Genomic DNA, 22795 nt, shown 5'->3' with positions numbered 1-22795 from the left:
CTTCATCTTCTTCCTTCTTCAGAAAATCAGGGCAACATTTTCCTTTTTCCAATTTTATGATACATCTCTAATTTCCTTGATACTTCAAATATCACTAGTGGCTTAGCAATTACATCTGTCCTTTCTTTAAAAATACAAGAATGGGGGACAGCTAGGTGGCACAGTGGATAGAGCACCAGTCCTCAAGTCAGGAGGACCTGAGTTCCAATCTGACCTCAGACACTTAACACTTCCTGGCTCTGTAATCCTGGGCAAGTCATTTGACTCTAATTGCCTCAGCAAAAAAATAAAAACAAAAACAAAAACAAAAATTTAGATCACTGGCTCCAACTTACTTAGATTCATCAAGAGCATTTGCTTCCTTAACTTGGGCCTGAACTCTCTTGATAGAATTTTTGTTTTTATCATTTTCAATTTAAATTTTCCTTTGCAGAGAAAATAGAAAATACTATAGAAAATGAAACAGGAAAGAATTGTGAAAATTCAAGTGACATAAGATAACAAACATTTGTATGGGACAAGAATGGTAAGTATAATGCAGAATTTGAATAATGAATGAAAGGGCAAAGGAGAAAGGGTCTGAGGATAGCTGAGGGAGATTGATTGAATCAGTTACTAACAGGATCAGTCTTATGAAGAAAAATTAGATAGACTAGAGTGAAGACAATAAAGTTGAAAAACAGGGAGGGATTTGGGAAGTGGTAAGGAGTTTTGGTAAAGAGAAAATCTCAGTTGAAAATGGGAGAAGTAGAGTGTACAATGGAAAGACAGGATGTTATGATCAGAGTTTTGGTCAAATAAAGAGTAGAACTGTATCCATGAATGACAGATATAATGATGATGAAGTTCATTGGGGTATTAAAGGATAAGAATTGTTCAGTAATATAAGCTCATTAATAAGCCGGAAGGTAATATGAATTTGCCCTGTAGTATATGTGTTGCATAATCATAATTATAACAAGGAATTATTATATTATTTTACCCACATAAAAGCAATTTTTATGTAATAGAAGTTCAGTTTCCTAATATAAAAAAGATTCTATACATCTCACAAAATATTGATTACTGGCCATGACTTATATGCTTTTCTCTTGACTTAGGTGATTCACAAAATCTCTAAAGATATATATGGAGAATGACTCAGAGGTGAAGGAGTTCATCCTTGTGGGATTAACAGATGCTCCAGAGCTTCAAATGCCTCTCTTCATTATGTTCACTGTCATCTACCTCATCACCCTGGTGGGGAACCTGGGAATGGTAGTGATCATCTTTTGGGACTCCCGTCTCCACACACCCATGTACTTTTTCCTTAGTAACCTCTCTCTGGTCGATTTTGGCTACTCAACAGCTATTACTCCTAAAGTGATGGCGGGATTCCTCATGGGCAACAAAATCATCTCCTACAGTGGATGTGCTGCACAAATGTTCTTCTTTGGAGCATTTGCCACCGTTGAAAGTTATCTCCTGGCTTCTATGGCTTATGATCGCCAGGTAGCCGTGTGTAAGCCCCTCCATTATTCTACCAGCATGACATCCGGTATGTGTGCTGCTCTAGTCATTGGCTCTTATTTCTGTGGTTTTCTGAACTCTGCCATTCACACAGCAGACACCTTCAGTCTCCACTTCTGCTGTTCCAATGTGGTTCCTCACTTTTTCTGTGATATTCCATCCCTTTTGGCTCTCTCTTGCTCTGACACACATATCACTGAATTAGTGATTTTCTTTGTTGTGGGATTCAATGTCTTTTTTGCCATTATTGTCATACTGATGTCCTATTTATTCATTTTCATTGCCATCTTGAGAATGCGCTCAGCTGAGGGCCGCCAGAAAGCCTTCTCCACCTGTGCTTCCCACCTCACGGCTGTGTCTATATTCTATGGGACAATTATCTTCATGTATTTACAACCCAGTTCCAGCCATTCCATGGACACAGACAAAATAGCCTCAGTGTTTTACACCATGATCATCCCTATGCTAAACCCTCTCATCTACAGCTTGAGGAACAAGGAAGTTAAGGGTGCCTTTAGAAAAGTTGTTGAGGGTACAAAGTCTTCATTAGGCCTCCAACTTTAATTTATTTAAAGAAAAAAATCTTTATAGGCATTCTTCTTCCTCAGTTTGATCTTTCAGCTTAACATTTCCAGTTCTTAAACCCTAATTATCTCCCATGACTCAAGAGCCCTAAATTCTTTCTCTCTATCCTGAGCACTGAAACATCTGCTCTAGTTGGCCTTCAATATTTGATTCTGTCACCTGCCATTTTTACACATTTGGGGAATCTGGATGTTTCTTACATCTCCAGTCTACAATTGATGCCTTTTTGAAATTGAAAAAAGGGTCAATTCATCCTTTCAAAGGAGCTTTAAAAAATTCTGATAATAGCAAGAGGTATAATATGGTTTCAATAAAATAACCCTTATGAGTGACATTTACACTCTGTGGGATGCTGAGGAAGTCACTGTTAAGTGAGTTAGGGATCGTCTTCCCTATAAAAGGACTGTTGAAAATTCTCATTGGAAAAAAACTTTCTTATTTTTGAGTTTTTGCAATTGACTTGGTAATAGGGTTGTGACTTGGGATAGAGTAGGCACAAAATTTCCAGTCAGGTAACTTTCTTTGTTAAGGTAGACTTGAAACTCTTGTGTAATTTGTAATCTCATTCTTGTGCATTATTTTGTTCAGTCTCAAGCCATTGTAAAATGAAAATAAAGATTCGAAATCAACTAGATAGATTTCTATGAATTTCTTATCTTCTATGATTTTATGAATACACCCACTATCACTTAGAATTAAAACAATAGAATCAATGTATTTAAAAGTTGGAAACTAACTCAGTGACCATAGTCTAATCCAAACATAAATGGTATAAATACTAGAACATTTGATAAGTAATAATACATTCTCTGTGTAAAATTTTCCCAGGAGAGAGAGGTCCTTTATTCTCTAGGTAACCCATTATGCTTTAACTTAGTTCCATGACTAGGATATCCTTCTTGATATAAAACCTTAATTTACTTCATTATAGCATCTGCCCATTGCTCCTACTTCATTATCTAGTTACTTTCCTCTTCAGCTTATTAATGTCTTCTTGCACCAAAAATTGAGTATAATGCTATTCTATGTGAAGATCTTTCTCCGTGCCTTTATTTTTCTCTTTTTAAAATTAGTCTAATTGGAGGAGATAAAACAGGGTTTTTAACTGTGAAGATACCAAATCACCAATTAATGCCTAAATTAAATCCCCCATCTTCCCTAAAAATCTTTATGGATTTTTATATAAAACCCATATAGTGTTGGACTTGTGTGCTAATAATATCCACATTGCCTACCACAATTCTTGACAAATTGTAGGTGCTTAATAAATGTTATTTTAAAATTTATTGATTGTTTTGATGTTTTGTGGTTTTGATTCTTGTAAGTAATCAACTTCATTTTTTCGGGGAATTTTATTATATTTTATTAAGGGCCAGAACTCTGAAACAAGGATTCTTACAAGATGTTAAGTCAGTAGAATTGATAAATATAATGGTTATCTAGTTTAGCATTTTGATTAATAGTTCTCTAAGTTCAGTATGATTGATTTAATCTTACAACAAATAATGGTTTCCTAGTGATATAATGATTAGCTTATACTCAGTGTAGAGCATATAAGCTGGGAGCTCAAGTTCTTGGAGGGAAGGAGAGAGAGAGATTCAATTCCATCTTCAGTCAAGCTCCTGGTGACTGTCCTGGCCTCCTGTACTTCCCCCACTGAAACCAAGACTTGTGAAAGATCTCAAGAAAGCTAGTTGAACATCAGGCTAAGGAGATGATAAAGACTTTTAGATTTTAACACCTGGCTATTGTTGTGGTGATTACTGAAAGGAAGGCTTCTCCCAAGACCTCCAGAAAACCAAATTGAGAACATTACAATAGTAGATTAAAAAAATAAAACATTGTTATATGGCAGAAAATTATGTAAATTATCATTAAATTCTTAATATAATATGAACTCATTAAGTTTACTTATCTATTGCAAATGAAACATAGTACATGATAACAGTTACTATCCTCTATGAGAAGGCAAGGCCATGGACAGGCAAAGTTTCTCATTTATACAACAGTCTACCCATTAATGACTTATCTTTCTATCTTGGGTCCTTCTGATCCAAGAAGATTTATTTTTTTCCTTTCCTGATCACATTTTTTCCTTTTTTTCTCAGGGTACTCTGTCCAATCCAAAGATCATTAATTTGTGATGTGTAATTTTTATTATTAATGAAATTGAGATAAGTTTTTTGATAACTAAGATTATTAAGATTCTATAAAGCTTAGTATTCAAGGACTGAGATGAGTGATAGGAGCCAATAATGGAAGATATAGACCAGGCACAATGTAAGAATGGTAAACCGTTTGGTATGGTAAAGAGAAGATTGATTAGATCGGGGAGGTGAGATTAAATTCTTGAGCAAAAAAATGATCTTTAAAAACTGGGATATTAGAGCATTAAAAAGGACAGGATTATGATATCAGAAGTGAGAGATGAACTTCAAATTGGAAAGCTCAAGTCAACAATAAATCATAATGTGTGTTACATACATTCTCCATTTATTCTCACAACATCCCTATTAATCAAACATAAGAGATAATATTAACCCTATTTTTACACCTCAGCTCATTGAGGCTTGGATAGATTAAAAAAATATTCACAATCACACAACTGTTTCCACTAGTATAATTCTCCTGATGGTATGTGAACATTCATTCTTTTGACTGTGATTTCTCTTAAATAGTAATAATGAGAGTGGTGGTGGTGGTGGTGGTGGTGGTAGTAATATCCATTAGCAGTTAACTTTTATATGTCACTTTGAGGTACACAAAACACTTTGCAAAGATTAACTATTTTATCTTTACAACACCTTTGTGAGATGTGCTATTATCACCATTTTACAGATGAGGAAAGCAAGGAGACACAGGGTTCACGTCTGAAGATCTAATATTACATACACACACATAATATATTATATATTACACATGTGTGTTGCATATGTGTTCATATATATGTCAAGAATGCTGAGAAAGAAAGAAAAAAATGTCAGACTATCAATGTCTCTGTAGGAACTTCCACATTTTGTAGACGCTGTCCATGGTTCTGTGGACTTGCTCCACATGACTGTCAGATCATATTCTGCCAATAGCAGGGATTTGACAGATAATATATATTTAGCTATGCCCACAGGTCTACAATCTTTGAAAATTCAGCTTAAAACTACAGGACTTGTAAAGAAATATTCTAGATTAATGATTCTGAAACTTTTTGATCTCAAGGGTCTTCTACACTATTTAAAATTATTGAGAATCCCAAAGAATTTTATATGAATTATATTTAATGACATTTCCCATACAATAGATTTGAATTTCATAGATTTCTTTAACATAATTTTCACATTACAAACTCCTTAAAAGGGTCTCAGGGACTCCAAGGTATTTCCAGATTACACTTTGAGAATAGCTGTTAGAGGTACTTTTTCAGATTCATTATTGAGAATAAGTGGAATTTTGCAAAACAAAACAAAACAACTAAGGTATGCTTTCCAATGTTCAGGACAATTGCCTCTTTAATTTGGTATGTTTTTATTTTAACTATTAATGAATACTTACCCATTGGATTACTTGTCTTAAGTGGGGGATGATATTGCATATCATCTATTCTATCTAGATATCTATATCTAGATGGATCTATATAGATTTCTTTATCTATATCTATCTAGATATAATCTAGATCTTCACCATCTATATCTATCTAGATATAATAAATATATCAATTGTTATGAGAAAAATACTACAAAAAGGTAATTACCATTCTCCTCAAGCTGCAATCCCAGTTCCTTGTAATGAGGTACTTCCGGTGTGATATCTTCCTTTACCTATCCACATTTGTCACTTAATTTATAACCTTTGTAGAGAGCCTGGAGTGCTGACAGATCAAGTGAATTTCTCATGATAGATAGAAATCAAGCTATCTAGCCAGAACCAAAAATCATCTTACATCTTCCTACCCCCAAGGCCACCCTTCTCCATTGCACCATGCTGTTAGCAACATGTTTTATTTTAAAGTCAAAATAAATGCTCTGATTTAGTTGGGTAATCCTTTAGAAATAGGATCACAGAAAAAAATTGGAAATTGAGAGGATAGCCATCAATTAGGGAATGGCTGAATAAGTTGTGGTATGTTACTGTGACTGAATAATCTTGTTCTGTAAAAAATGATGAGCAAGTTCCTTTCAGGAAAAAAAATGGAAAGACTTACAAGAACTGAGGCAAAGTGAAACGAGCAGAATCAGAAGAACATTGTCCACAAGTGACAGCAAAATTTTAAAGATAATTAACTGTGAATGAATTACCTATTCTCAGAATACAATGATCCAAAACAATTCTGAAAGACTTATCTGATAGAGTCTGAATGCAGATCGAAAAATAATGTTTTTAAAACATTTTTATTTTTAAAACTGTTTTCTTTTCCAATAAGGCTAATATGGAAATTATTTGCATGGCAGCATATGTATAATCTACATCAAAATTCTTCCCTGCTCAAGGAAGGAAGAGTGGAAGAAGGGAAAGAGAACAAATATTAAACTTTTTTTTTTGTTTGTTTGTTTTAGGTCATTAAGGAAAAATTTAACTAAAAAAGAAATAAGTTCACTGGTATTTTCTATGGGTTTAATAATTATGAAAACAAAATCATCTCATTTTGATTCTCACTGAATCTTATTGAGATTTTTTGCTTATGATTTTGATGTCTATCTTCTTCTTTAGCATATTTATTTCATTGGTTTAACTGAAAAAGATACTACTCCTTCTCACCATACTCTGATTGTACCAACATTTTATTATCAATTCCATCTCCATCATATCTTCCACACTGCAAAGGGGACTCTTTTTCATGTATGGGACAAACTACACCTTCTTAGTAGCCTTCTACCTCTGAATGCCTGATTCTATAGGTGAATTTTGAACTTATCTGTTTGCAAAAAGCTACAAAAACCAATTGGGGATTGTAGGTTTTCTCCCATAGTGCTCTCTGGCCCAAAGAGCTTCAAGGGAGGTATGAACTCATAAAATTACAAAGTTTACTTTGTGAAACTCCCATACTTGTGAACTCTAATGAGTGAAGGTGTGAACACAAGCCTTGTATTAATTAGTCCTATTTAGTACCTTGTTTCAGGTTCTGCCCAAAACATCTTCTTGTAAGATTAGATCAACTCTAATTAGTTAGCAGTTTGTAAGGATTCCAACATCTCCCCCTTTCTTTTGTTTTAGAACATAGGGTGGTCATGACCTCCCTGATTTCTCAAGGAGGTGAGAACCCCACCTAAAAGGTGATCATGCCTTTCCTGATACCTCAGGAAGGGAGATGAAAACACCAAAGGAAATAGGAAATCAAATCAGATTAGTGGGTTTCTGAAGGAGTACACATAAATCCATCAATATGGGCCAAAACTTTGTAACAGATATACATGGTATACATAAATCCATGGGAGGCATTACACATAATTTACATAAGCACATAGCAATATAACACAGGCTAGTAGTAATGTAACAAATAACAAGAATCAACCTGAAAATTTACACATGTCCATAAGTCCTAGAAATAGTCCATAAGCAATCCATTGTCCATTTTTGACTGATTGAGGTAGGGACACAATAAACTAAAATGACTCTTTTAATCCAGTCTCACTTAATAGAATAAAAAGTCATTGGTCTTAGTACTTTATTGGCTTTACAACTACTCCAAGTCTTGAGGAGAGAACCTGGAAACTGTTTCTAACAAGGTCAATGGCTCTCCTTTAGGCTTTGATGGTTGCATTAGGGAGACCCTGGAGAAGATATGCTACTTCCTCAATTTCCACTCAGCATATAGATAATGTATTTGGAGAATGGCAGATTGGCAGTTAGGGGTACAGTGAATAGAGTACTGGGCGAGGTGTCACAGGAAGCCCCGAGTTTAAATATGACCACAGATACTAACTACATGAATCTTGGTATCATTTAACCACTATTTAAGTTTGTTAAAGTGGGGAAATAGCTATATTTTTCTCCCAGGACTGTTGTGATTATCAAATGTCATATCATTTATAAGCATTTAGGAGAATATCTGGCACATAGTAGGCACTTAATTAATTCTTATCCATCTCTTCCCTATATTGATTTTATGAGGACAGCCATTTCATGTTTTATTATTTTAATTTTATTATTTTATTTTATTTATATATATTTATTTTATAATATGTATAATATATTTATTATTTTAAGATATATTTTAGATGATGGATTTGACAAGCAATAATAACCATAAACATTTCAATATAAAAAGAATAGGTGCAAGTTGCATAGGGAGATGTGTTTATCACTTTTAAAATATATCTATTTTTATTTTTGTTTGTTCATATTTTGTTCTATTATTTTTAACCAAGAATAGCACTATCCTGCTTATCTGTATCCTTTCTCAAATTCCTTCTATTATTTCTGTGCAATTTTTAATGATTCATTAGTTTTCTTTTCCTTTTAAATTTTTTTTCACTAAGATTTTATCACCTAAGAATTAGTCAAACCCCTTTTATCATCACCCCCCCACTTCTTGAAATTGAACATTACTTTTTATAGTGGCAAATGAATTCAAACTGCATTGTGCTAAGGGATTTATCTTATCTCCTGTCTGTTTTCCTCCTGTCCATATGATACCTCCAGCAGATTTCTGCCTAGTGAATTCATGGCCTTGATTTCTAAACTCTTCTGAGGGCAATCGTATGAGTACCATGGAGACCTGAAAACAACAGTTGAGAACACTCATGAATTATCTTGTCAATGTGATATGAGTCCCCATAGACCCTGGTGTGTTTTTAGAGAAGCAAAACAAGGAGCTCTGGGGTTCCTCAGAGGAGTCTTTGTCCCCTAAGGCCACTGATGTCCCCATGCTTATATCATTCTACTCCCAGTTCTTGGCCACAAGCCATAGAAAACCATTTCTGACTCCATTTGTACTATTGTACCTAGAACAAGCAAAAAGTAAGGTGGTCATCCATTATTCATTTATTGAGAAATAGCACTCTCATACTGTAATTTATTTCATCACCTTCCTGACACCAAGATTCATGCAGCAATAGTGACAGAGGACAGCAGGCCATATCCTGGAGATCTCGGTGTATTTAACTTCAGGCAGTGGGAAATACTTTTCCAGTAAAACCCCTTCTGACTTTTCTCTGGCTTGGGCTTCTAACTGAAAACCTCTGAGTGAAGTTATTTGGTTAATCTTTCCCGTTGGAGTCTTGCCACCAAATTAAAGAATTCAGGTAGGTCTCATATGGGACAGCTAGGAAGTACAGGGGGAATAGAGTACTGGACCTGGAGTCAGAACACTTATCTTCCTGAAATCCAGTTTTGTCTCCGACACTTACCAGCTATGTGACCCTCAACAAGTCACTTAAACCCATATACTTTACTTCCTCATCAATAAAATGAACTCGAAATAGTGAACTACTCCAGGATCTTTGCCTAAAAAAACCACAAATGGGATCATGAAGAGTTGAGTATGATTGAAACATTAACATTAATGGGTCAGGAATGAAACTTAATAAGGTGTCATGTAACAGAACACTAGTGACAGGTTATACTCAGATCTACAATATGAATGTCTTGTGAAAAAAGCAAAATAGCATCTATGTTTTCAAGGAAAGGGAAGGTATAGGACAGATTTGAAATCCATCATTTTTTATAATGTTCCATGAGTTTATATTAAAAATAGTAATGATGATTAACATTCATTTGACAATTTGAAATTTACAAATCACATTACATTAGCTTTATTTCATTTGATCCTCACAAAAACCATGTGAGGTAGGTGATATAATTGTCCCCATTTTATAGGTGAGAAAACTGAGAAAGACAGATTAAATTATTTGGCCTGGGTCATATAGATTATAAGGTCTGGAATAGCCTTTGAACACAGGTCTCCCTAACTCCATCTTCTTTGCTTTATCCACTTTGTGAGTACTTATTTACATTGAACTAGTGAAAAATGCTTTTGGAGAACAGGTATTTTTATAGATGGGCAAATGAAAGGTCTGAGAGACTAAGTATTTTGTCATGTTGTCACCCATGTAGTTAATTGGAAAATCAGAAGTGGAACCCGATCTTTTCATCACAACTTGAATGTTCTCACTTCTTTACCAATAGCTACTTCTTCTTACATTTTTTTTAAAGAAGGAAAATATATATAGAGAAAGAAACATTTAATTTATCCAATTACATAAAAAATGTACATTGGGTTTTTATTTTGATTTCCAAATTCTCTCCTTTGCTCCTTCTTTTCTCCCTTTTCTGAGAAGCAAGCCTTTTGAAATAGTTCATACATGTGGAGTCATGCCAAACATGTCTCCATATGAATCACGGCATTTTTAAACTTGATATTAACTAATTTTTTTTTCATTTTAAAATATTTTATTTTTCCCAATTCCAAACAAAAATAATTTTTAACATTCATGTCAAAAATATTTTAAGTTGCAAATTCTATCACTTCTTTCCTTCCCTCTACCTTCCTTGAGATCATAAGCAATCTGGTATAGATTACGTATGTGCAATCACATAAAACAGTTCTTAGTCATTTTGTGTAAGAAAGCCCAAACAAAGTAAACAAGAAAAAAAGGTAGTAAAAGGTAGTATGCTTTGATATACCATAATTTCTTTCTCTGGAGGCAGATAGTATTTTTCTCCTTTGGGATTGCCTTACATCATTGCATTGTTGAAAATGGCTAAGCCATTCACAGTTTCTACAATGTTGCTATTACAATGTTCTTCAGGTTCTGCTCATTTCACTGCAACAGTTCATGTAAGTCTCTCCAGGTTTTTTTGAGAGTATCCTGCTCATCATTTCTTGTTGCAAATAATATTCTATTACAATCATATGACTGTTTAGTCATTCCTCAATTGATTGGAATTCCATTTCCAATTCTTAGCCACCACAAAAAGAACTGCTACAAATATTTTTGTACAAATAGGTCTCTCTCTTTGCCTCTCTCTCTCTCTCTCTCTCTCTCTCTCTCTCTTCCCTTCCTCAACCTGCTCCTCCTCCTTTTGGGTCTTTCTACTTTTCTTCCTCCTCTTCTTCTTCTGTTCTTCTTCTACCTCCTCTCCCTCCTCCCCTTCTTCTTCTTCTTCCTTCTCCAGAAAATCAGGGCAACATTTTCCTTTTTCCAATTTTATGGCACATCTCCAATTTCCTTGATACTTCAAATATCATTGATAGTGGCTTAGCAATTACATCTGCCCTTTCTTTAAAAATACAAGAATGGGGGACAGCTAGGTGGCACAGTGGATAGAGCACCAGTCCTCAAGTCAGGAGGACCTGAGTTCAAATTTGACCTCAGACACTTAACACTTCCTGGTTGTGTAACCCTGGGCAAGTCACTTGACTCTAATTGCCTCAGCAAAAAAAAAAAAAAAATACAGAAATTTAGATTACTGGCTCCAGCTTAGATTCATCAAGAGCATTTGCTTCCTTAACTTGGGCCTGAATTCTCTTAATAGAATTTTTGTCTTTATCATTTTCAATTTAAATTCTCCTTTGCAGAGAAAATAGAAAATACTATAGTAGGTGAAACAGGAAAGAATTGTGAAAATTCAAGTGAGATAAGATAACATACATTTGTATGGGACAAGAAAAAGGAAATGGGAAGTATAATACAGAATTTGCATACTGGATCAAAGGACAAAGGAGAAGGGGTCTGAGGATAGCTAAGAGAGTTTGATTGAATCAGTTATTAACAGAGTCAGTCCTATGAAGAAAAATTAGATAGACTCGAGTGAAGAAATTAAATTGAAAAACAGGGAGGGATTTGGGAAATGGTAAGGAGTTTTGGTAAAGAGAAAATGTCAGTTGAAAATGGAAGAAGTAGAGTATACAATGAAAAGACAGGATGTTATGATCAAAATTTTGGTCAAATAAAGGGTAGAACTGTGTCCATGCATGACTGATATAATGATGATGAAGTTGATTGGGGTACTAAAGGATAAGAATTGTTCCATAATATAAGCTCATTAATAAGCTAAAAGAAGGTAATGCGAATTTGCCCTTCAGTATATGTGTTGCCTAATCATAATTATAACATAAGGTATTATTATATTATTTCACTCACATAAAAAGCAATTTTTATGTAATAGAAGTTCAGTTTCCTAATTTAAAAAGATTCTATACATCTCACAAAATATTGATTACTGGCTATGACATATGCTTTTCTCTCGACTTAGGTGATTCACAAAATCTCTAAAGATATATATGGAGAATGACTCAGAGGTGAAGGAGTTCATCCTTGTGGGATTAACAGATGCTCCAGAGCTTCAAATGCCTCTCTTCATCATGTTCACTGTCATCTACCTCATCACCCTGGTGGGGAACCTGGGAATGGTAGTGATCATCTTTTGGGACTCTCGTCTCCACACACCCATGTATTTTTTCCTTAGTAACCTCTCTCTGGTCGATTTTGGCTACTCAACAGCTATTACTCCTAAAGTGATGGCGGGATTCCTCATTGGCAACAAAATCATCTCCTACAATGGATGTGCTGCACAAATGTTCTTCTTTGTAGCATTTGCCACCGCTGAAAGTTATCTCCTGGCCTCTATGGCTTATGATCGCCAGGTAGCCGTGTGTAAGCCCCTCCATTACTCCACCAGCATGACATCCGGTGTGTGTGCTGCTCTAGTCATTGGCTCTTATTTCTGTGGTTTTCTGAACTCTTCCATTCATACAGCAGATACCTTCAGCCTCCACTTCTGCAGTTCCAATGTGGTTCCTCATTTTTTCTGTGATGTTCCACCTCTTTTGGCTCTCTCTTGCTCTGACACACATATCATTGAATTAGTGGTTTTCTTTGTTGTGGGATTCAATGTCTTTTTTGCCATTTTCGTCATATTGACGTCCTATTTATTCATTTTCATTGCCATCTTGAGAATGCGCTCAGCTGAGGGCCGCCAGAAAGCCTTCTCCACCTGTGCTTCCCACCTCACAGCTGTGTCTATATTCTATGGGACAATTATCTTCATGTATTTACAACCCAGTTCCAGCCATTCCATGGACACAGACAAAATGGCCTCAGTGTTTTACACCATGATCATCCCTATGCTAAACCCTCTCATCTACAGCTTGAGGAACAAGGAAGTTAAGGGTGCTTTTAGAAAAGTTGTTGAGGGTACAAAATCTTCATTAGGCCTCCAACTTTAATTTATTTAAAGAAAAACTCTTTATAGGCATTCTTCTTCCTCAGTTTGATCTTTCAGCTTAACATCTCCAGTACTTAAATCCTAATTATCTCCCATGAATCAAGAGCCCTAAATTCTTCCTCTCTATCTGAGCACTGAAACATCTGCTCTAGTTGGCCTTCAATATATGATTCTGTCACCTGCCATTTTTACACATTTGGGGAATTTGGATGTTTCTTACATCTCTAGTCTACAATTGATGCCTTTTTGAAATTGAAAAAAGGGTCAATTCATCTTTTCAAAGGAGCTTTAAAAAATTCTGATAATAGCAAGAGGTATAATATAGTTTAAATAAAATAATCCTTATGAGTGACATTTATACTCTGTGGGATGCTGAGCAAGTCACTGTTAAGTGAGTTAGGGATCATCTTCCCTATGAAAGAACTGTTGAAAATTCTCATTGGAAAGAAACCTATTTTTATTTCTGAGTTTTTGCATTTGGCTATGGTGATAAGGTTGTGACTGGGATAGAGTAGACACAAAATTTCCAGTCAGGTAACTTTCTTTGTTAAGGTAGACTTGAAACTCTTATGTAATTTATAATCTCATTCTTGTGCATTATTTTGTTCAGTCTCAAGCCATTGTAAAATGAAAATAAAGATTTGAAATCAACTAGATAGATTTCTATGAATTTTTTATCTTCCACGATTTTATGAATACATCCACCATCACTTAGAATTAAAACAATAGAATCAATGTATTTAAAAGTTGGAATCTAACTCAGTGACCATATAGTCTAACCCAAACATAAATGGTATAAGTACTAGAACATTTGATAAGTAATAATACATTCTCTGCTTAAAATTTTCCCAGGAAGAGAGTTCCTTTATTCTCTAGGTAACCCATTATGCTTTAACTTAGCTCCATGACTAGGATGTCCTTCTTGATATAAAACCTTAATTTACTTCATTATAGCTTCTGCCCATTGCTCCTACTTCATTATCTGGTTACTTTCCTCTTTAGCTTATTAATGTGTTCTTGCACCAAAAATTGAGTATAATGCTATTCTATGTGAAAAATCTTTCTCCGTGCCTTTATTTTTCTCTTTTTAAAATTAGTCTAATTGGAGGAGATAAAGCAGGGTTTTTAACTGTGAACATATCAAATCACCAATTAATACCTAAATTAAATCCCCCATCTTTCCTACAAATCTTTGTAGATTCTTATATAAAACCCATATAATGTTGGACTTGAGTGCTAATATCCACATATTTCCTACCACAATTCTTGACAAATTATAGGTGCTTAATAAATGCTATTTTAAATTTTTTTGATTGTTTTGATTCTTGTAAGTAATCAACTTCATTTTTTCGGAGAACTTTATTATATTTTATTAAGGGCCAGAACTCTGAAACAAGGAGTCTTACAAGATGTTAAGTCAGTGGAATTGATAAATATAATGGTTATCTCGTTTAGCATTTTGAGTAATAGTTCTCTAAGTTCTATATGATTGATTTAATCTTACAACAAATAATGGTTTCCTACTGATATAATGAATGGCTTATACTCAGTGTAGAGCATATAAGCTGGGAGCTCAAGCTCTTGGAGGGAAGGAGAGAGAGAGATTCAATTCCATCTTCAGTCAAGCTCCTGGTGACTGTCCTGGCCTCCTGTACTTCCCCCACTGAAACCAAGACTTGTGAAAGATCTCAAGAAAGCTAGTTGAACATCAGCCGAAGGAGACGATAAAGACTTTTAGATTTTAACACCTGGCTGTTTTTGTGGTGATTACTGAAAGGAAGGCTTCTCCCAAGACCTCCAGAAAACCAAATTGAGAACATTACAATATTTGATTAAAAAAATAAAACATTGTTATATGGCAGAAAATTATGTAAATTATCATTAAATTCTTAATATAATATGAACTCATTAAGTTTACTTATCTATTGCAAATGAAACATAGTACATGATAACAGTTACTATCCTCTATGAGAAGGCAAGGGCATGGAGAGGCCAAATTTCTTATTTATACAACAGTCTACCCATTAATGACTTATCTTTCTATCTTGGGGCCCTCTGATCCAAGAAGATTTATTTTATTTCCTTTCCCGATCACATTTTTCTCTTTTTTCTCAGGGTACTGTGTCCAATCCAAAGATCATTAATTTGTGATGTGTAATTTTTATTATTAATGAAATTGAGATAAGTTTTTTGATAACTAAGATTATTAAGATTCTATAAAGCTTAGTATTCAAGGACTGAGATGAGTGGTAGGAGCCAATAATGGAAGATATAGACCAGGCACAATGTAAGAATGGGAAACCATTCGGAATGGCAAAGAGAGGATTGATTAGATCGGGGAGGTGAGATTAAGTTCTTGAGCAAAAAAATGATCTTTAAAAACTGGGATATTAGAGCATTAAAAAGGACAGGATTATGATATCAGAAGTGAGAGATGAACTTCAAGTTGGAAAGCTCAAGTCAACAATAATTCATAATGTGTGTTACATACATTCTCCATTTACTCTCACAACATCCCTATTAATCAAACATAAGAGATAATATTAACCCTATTTTTACACCTCAGCTCATTGAGGCTTGGATAGATTTAAAAAATGTTCACAATCACACAACTGTTTCTACTAGTATAATTCTCCTGATGGTATGTGAACATTCATTCTTTTGACTGTGATTTCTCTTAAATAGTAATAATGAGAGTGGTGGTGGTAGTAGTGGTGGTAGTAATATCCATTAGCAGTTAACTTTTATATGTCACTTTGAGGTACACAAAACACTTTACAAAGCTTAACTATTTTATCTTTACAACACCTTTGTGAGATGTGCTATTATTACCATTTTACAGATGAGGAAAGCAAGGAGACACAGGGTTCACGTCTGAAGATCTCATATTACACACAGACACACACGCAATATATTATATATTACACATATGTGTGCATATATATGTCAAGAATGCTGAGAAAGAAAGAAAAAAATGTCAGACTATCAATGTCTCTGTAGGAACTTCCACATTTTGTAGACGCTGTCCATGGTTCTGTGGACTTGCTCCACATGACTGTCAGATCATATTCTGCCAATAGCAGGGATTTGACAGATAATATATATTTAGCTATGCCCACAGGTCTACAATCTTTGAAAATTCAGCTTAAAACTACAGGACTTGTAAAGAAATATTCTAGATTAATCATTCTCAAACTGTTTGATCTCAAGGGTCTTCTATACTATTTAAAATTATTGAGAATCCCAAAGAGTTTTTATGTGAATTATATTTAATGACATTTCCCATACTGTAGATTTGAATTTCATAGATTTCTTTAACATAATTTTCACATTACACAGGGACTCCGAGGTATTTCCAGATTACACTTTGAGAATAGCTGTTAGAGATACTTTTTCAGATTCATTATTGAGAATAAGTGGAATTTTGCAAAACAAAACAAAACAACTAAGGTATGCTTTTCAATGTTCAGGACAATTGCCTCTTTAATTTGGTATGTTTTTATTTTAACTATTAATGAATACTTACCCATTGGATTACTTGTCTTAAGTTGGGGATGATATTGCATATTATCTATTCTATCTAGATATCTATAGCTATATCTATCTATATAGATTTCTTTATCTGTATCTATCGAGATATAATCTAGATCTTCACCATCTATATCTATCTAGATATAATAAATATATCAATTGTTATGAGAAAAATGCTACGAAAAGTTAATTACCATTATCCTCAAGCTGCAATCCCAGTTTCTTGTAATGAGGTACTTCCAGTGTGATATCTTCCTTTACCTATCCACATTTGTCACTTTTTTATAACCTTTGTAGAGAGCCTGGAGTGCTGACAGATCAAGTGAATTTCTCATAATAGAAATCAAGCTATCTAGCCAGAACCAAAAATCATCTTACATCTTCCTACCCCAAGGCCACCCTTCTCCATTGCACCATGCTGTTAGCAACATGTTTTATTTTAAAGTCAAAATAAATGCTCTGATTTAGTTGGGTAATCCTTTAGAAATAGGATCACAGAAAAAAATTGGAAATTGAGAGGATAGCCATCAATTAGGGAATGGCTGAACAAGTTGTGGTATGTTACTGTGACAGAATAATCTTGTTCTGTAAAAAATGATGAGCAAGTTCCTTTCAGGAAAAAAAAAATGGAAAGACTTACAGGAACTGAGACAAAGTGAAACAAGCAGAATCAGAACAACATTGTCCACAGTGACAGCAAAATTATAAAGGTAATTAACTGTGAATAACTTACCTATTCTCAGAATACAATGATCCAAAACAATTCTGAAAGACTTATCTGATAGAGTCTGAATGCAGATCGAAAAATAATATTTTTCTTTTTTATTTTTAAAACATTTTTATTTTTAAAACTGTTTTCTTTTCCAATAAGGCTAATATGAAAATTATTTGCATGACAGCATATGTATAATCTACATCAAAATTCTTCCCTGCTCAAGGAAGGAAGAATGGAAGAAGGGAAAGAGAACAAATATTAAACATTATTTGTTTTTAGGTCATTGAGGAAAAATTTAGCTAAAAAAGAAGTAAGTTCACTGGTATTTTCTGTGGGTTTAATGATTATGAAAACAAAATCATCTCATTTTGATTCTCACTGAATCTTATTGAGATTCTTTGCTTATGACTTTGATGTCTATCTTCTTCTTTAGCATATTTATTTCATTGGTTTAACTGAAAAAAATACTACTCCTTCTCACCATATCTGATTATACCAATATTTTATTATTGATTCCATCTCAATCATATCTTCCACACTGAAAAGGGGACTCTTGTTTATGTATGGGACAAACTACACCTTCTTAGTAGCCTTCTACCTCTGAATGCCTGATTCTATAGGTGAATTTTGAATTTATCTGTTTGCAAAAAGCTACAAAAACCAATTTTTGATTGATTGAGGTAGGAACACAATAAACTAAAATGACTCTTTTAATCCAGTCTCACTTAATAGAATAAAAAGTCATTGGTCTTAGTACTTTATTGGCTTTACAACTACTCCAAGTCTTGAGGAGAGAACCTGGAAAATGTTTCTAACAAGGTCAATGGCTCTCCTTTAGGCTTTGATGGTTGCATTAGGGAAGACCCTGGAGAAGATATACTACTTCCTCAATTTCCACTCAGCATATGGATAATGTATTTGGAGAATGGCAGATTGGCAGTTAGGGGGTACAGTGAATAGAGTACTGGGCTAGGTGTCACAGGAAACCCCGAGTTTAAATATGACCACAGATACTAACTACATGAATCTTGGTATCATTTAACCACTATTTAAGTTTTTTAAAGTGGGGAAATAGCTATATTTTTCTCCCAGGATTGTTGTGATTATCAAATGTCATATCATTTATAAGCATTTAGGAGAATATCTGGCACATAGTAGGCACTCAATTAATTCTTATCCATCTCTTCCCTATATTGATTTTATGAGGACAGCCATTTCATATTTTATTATTTTAATTTTATTATTTTATTTTATTTATATATATATTTATTTTATAATATGTATAATATATTTATTATTTTAAGATATATTTTAGATGATGGATTTGACAAGCAATAATAACCATAAACATTTCAATATAAAAAGAATAGATGCAAGTTGTATAGGGAGATATGTTTATCACTTTTAAAATATATATATATATATATATATTTATTTATTTTTGTTTGTTCATATTTTGTTCTATTATTTTTAACCAAGAATAGCACTATCCTGCTTATCTGTATCCTTTCTAAAATTCCTTCTATTATTTCTGTGCAATTTTTAATGATTCATTAGTTTTCTTTTCTTTTTAAATTTTTTATCGCTAAGATTTTATCACCTAAGAATTCATCAAACCCCTTTTATCATCAGCCCCCACCTCTTGAAATCGAACATTACTTTTTATAGTGGCAAATGAATTCAAGCTGCATTATGAGAATAGTTCTGACTAATGCTAAGGGATTTATCTCATCTCCTGTCTGTTTTCCTGCTGTCCACCTGGTGCCTCCAGCAGATTTCTGCCTAGTGAATTCATGGCCTTGATTTCTTAACTCTTCTGAGGGTAATTGTATGAGTACCATGGAGAATTCCTGAAAACAACAGTTGAGAACACTCATGAATTATCTTGTCAATGTGATATGAGTCCCCATAGACCCTGGTGTGTTTTTAGAGAAGCAAAACGAGGAGCTCTGGGGTTCCTTAGAGGAGTCTTTGTTCCCTAAGGACACCAATGTTCCCATGCTTATATCATTCTACTCCCAGGTCTTGGCCGCAAGCCATAGAAAACCATTTCTGATTCCATTTGTACTATTGTACCTAGAACAAGCATAAAGTAAGGTCATCATCCATTATTCATTTATTCAGAAATAGCATCCTCATATTGTAGTTCATCTCATCACCTTCCTGACACCAAGATTCATGCAGTAATAGTGACAGAGGACAGCAGGCCATATCCTGGAGATCTTGGTGTATTTAACATCAGGCAGTGGGAAATACTTTTCCAGTAAAACCCCTTCTGACTTTTCTCTGGCTTGGGCTTCTAACTGAAAACCTCTGAGTGAAGTTATTTGGTTAATCTTCCCTATTGGAGTCTTGCTACCAAACTAAAGAATTCAGGTAGGTCTCATATGGGACAGCTAGGAAGTACAGGGGGAATAGAGTACTGGACCTGGAGTCAGGAACACTTATCTTCCTGAAATCCAGTTTTGTCTCCGACACTTACCAGCTATGTGACCCTCAACAAGTCACTTAAACCCGTATACTTTACTTCCTCATCAATAAAATGAACTCAAAATAGTGAACTACTCCAGGATCTTTGCCCAAAAAACCCACAAATGGGATCATGAAGAGTTGAGTATGATTGAAACATTAACATTAACGGGTCATGAATGAAACTTAATAAGGTTTCATGCATCTAGTGACTGGTTATACTCAGATCTACAATATGAATGTCTTGTGAAAAAAGCAAAATAGCATCTATGTTTTCAAGGAAAGGGAAGGTATAGGACAGATTTGAAATCCATCATTTTTTATAATGTTCCATGAGATTATATTAAAAATAGTAATGATGATTATCATTCATTTAACAATTTGAAATTTACAAATCACTTTACATTAGCTTTATTTCATTTGATCCTCACAAAAACCATGTGAGGTAGGTGATATAATTGTCCCCATTTTATAGGTGAGAAAACTAAGAAAGACAGATTAAATTATTTGGCCTGGGTCATATAGATTATAAGTTCTGGAATAGCCTTTGAACACAGGTCTTCCTAACTCCATCTTCTTTGCTTTATCCACTTTGTGAGTACTTATTTACACTGAACTAGTGAAAAATGCTTTTGCAGAACAGGTATTTTTATAGATGGGCAAATGAAAGGTCTGAGAGACTAAGTATTTTGTCATGTTGTCACCCATGTAGTTAATTGGAAAACCAGAATTGGAACCCAAGTCTTTTCATCACAGCTTGAATGTTCTCACTTTTTTATCAATAGCTACTTCTTCTTACATTTTTTTTAAAGAAGGAAAAATATATAGAGAAAGAAACATTTAATTTACCCAATTACATAAAAATTATACATTGGGTTTTTATTTTGATTTCCAAATTCTCTCCTTTGCTCCTTCTTTTCTCCCTTTTCTGAGAAGCAAGCCTTTTAAAATAGTTCATACATGTTGAGTCATACCAAACATGTCTCCATATGAATCACGGCATTTTTAAACTTGATATTAACTTATTTTTTTTTTCATTTTAAAATATGTTATTTTCCCTAATTCCAAACAAAAATAATTTTTAACATTCATGTCAAAAATATTTTAAGTTGCAAATTCTATCTTTCTTTCCTTCCCTCCACCTTTCTTGAGATCATAAGCAATCTGGTATAGATTACGTATGTGCAATCACATAAAACAGTTCTTAGTCATTTTGTGTAAGAAAGCCCGAACAAAGTAAACAAGAAAAAAAGGTAGTAAAAGGTAGTATGCTTTGGGATACCATAATTTCTTTCTCTAGAGGCAGATAGTATTTTTCTCCTTTGGGATTGCCTTAGATCATTGCATTGTTGAGAATGGCTAAGCCATTCACAGTTCCTATAATGTTGCTATTACAATGTTCTTCAGGTTCTGCTCATTTCACTGCAACAGTTCATGTAAGTCTCTCCAGGTTTTTTTGAGAGTATCCTGCTCATCATTTCTTGTCGTGCAATAATATTCTATTACAATCATATAACTGTTTAGACATTCCTCAATTGATTGGAATTCCATTTCCAATTCTTAGCCACCACAAAAAGAACTGCTATAAATATTTTTGTACAAATAGATCTCTCTCTCTCCCCTCTCGCTCCTCAACCTCCTCTTCCTCCTTTTCTTTCTCCTCTTCTTCTTCTGTTCTTCTACCTCCTACTTCTCCCCTTCTTCATCTTCTTCCTTCTTCAGAAAATCAGGGCAACATTTTCCTTTTTCCAATTTTATGGCCCATCTTCAATTTCCTTAATACTTCAAATATCACTGATAGTGGCTTAGCAATTACATCTGCCCTTTCTTTAAAAATACAAGAATGGAGGACAGCTAGGTGGCACAGTGGATAGAGCACCAGTCCTCAAGTCAGGAGGACCTGAGTTCAAATTTGACCTCAGACACTTAACACTTCCTGGCTGTGTAACCCTGGGCAAGTCACTTGACTCCAATTGTCTCAGGAAAAAAATACAAAAATATAGATCACTGGCTCCAACTGACTTAGATTCATCAAGAGCATTTGCTTCCTTAACTTGGGTCTGAATTCTCTTGATAGAATTTTTGTTTTTATCATTTTCAATTTAAATTCTCCTTTGCAGAGAAAATAGAAAATACTATAGTAGGTGAAACAGGAAAGAATTGTGAAAATTCAAGTGAGATAAGATAAACATACATTTGTATGGGACAAGAAAAAGGAAATGGGAAGTATAATACAGAATTTGCATACTGGATCAAAGGACAAAGGAGAAGGGGTCTGAGGATAGCTAAGAGAGTTTGATTGAATCAGTTATTAACAGGGTCAGTCCTATGAAGAAAAATTAGATAGACTAGAGTGAAGACAATGAAATTGAAAAACAGGGAGGGATTTGGGAAATGGTAAGGAGTTTTGGTAAAGAGAAAATCTCAGTTGAAAATGGGAGAAGTAGAGTGTACAATGAAAAGACAGAATATTATGATCAGAGTTTTGGTCAAATAAAGGGTAGAACTGTGTCTATGCATGACTGATATAATGATGATGAAGTTCATTGGGGTACTAAAGGATAAGAATTGTTCAATAATGTAAGCTCATTAATAAGCTAAAGGAAGATAATGTGAATTTGCCCTTTAGGATATGTGATGCATAATCATAATTATAACAAGGAATTATTATATTATTTCACCCACATAAAAAAGCAATTTTTATGTAATAGAAGTTCAGTTTCCTAATTTAAAAAGATTCTATACATCTCACAAAATATTGATTACTGGCTATGACATATGTTTTTCTCTCAACTTAGGTGATTCACAAAATCTCTAAAGATATAT

At 34.1% G+C, this 22795-nt stretch overlaps 2 protein-coding genes across 2 annotated transcripts; both read left to right on the top strand.

Annotated features, from left to right (window-relative positions):
- The first annotated feature begins 1116 nt into the window (after positions 1-1116).
- LOC127540205 (olfactory receptor 5B12-like) lies at positions 1117-2073 on the top strand. Its single transcript, XM_051964811.1, has one exon. The coding sequence runs from the start codon at positions 1129-1131 to the stop codon at positions 2071-2073; it is 945 nt and encodes a 314-aa protein (XP_051820771.1). The 5' UTR covers positions 1117-1128.
- Positions 2074-12310: 10237 nt separating this feature from the next.
- On the top strand, positions 12311-13255 carry LOC127540168 (olfactory receptor 5B12-like). The gene has a single exon (XM_051964758.1). The coding sequence runs from the start codon at positions 12311-12313 to the stop codon at positions 13253-13255; it is 945 nt and encodes a 314-aa protein (XP_051820718.1).
- The last annotated feature ends 9540 nt before the right edge of the window (positions 13256-22795 follow it).

Source organism: Antechinus flavipes, chromosome 6 (genome assembly GCF_016432865.1).
Source record: "Antechinus flavipes isolate AdamAnt ecotype Samford, QLD, Australia chromosome 6, AdamAnt_v2, whole genome shotgun sequence".
Lineage (NCBI taxonomy): Eukaryota > Metazoa > Chordata > Mammalia > Dasyuromorphia > Dasyuridae > Antechinus > Antechinus flavipes.
The sequence above is the reverse complement of the archived record's forward strand: the minus strand, read 5'-3'. Positions and strand labels throughout refer to the sequence as shown.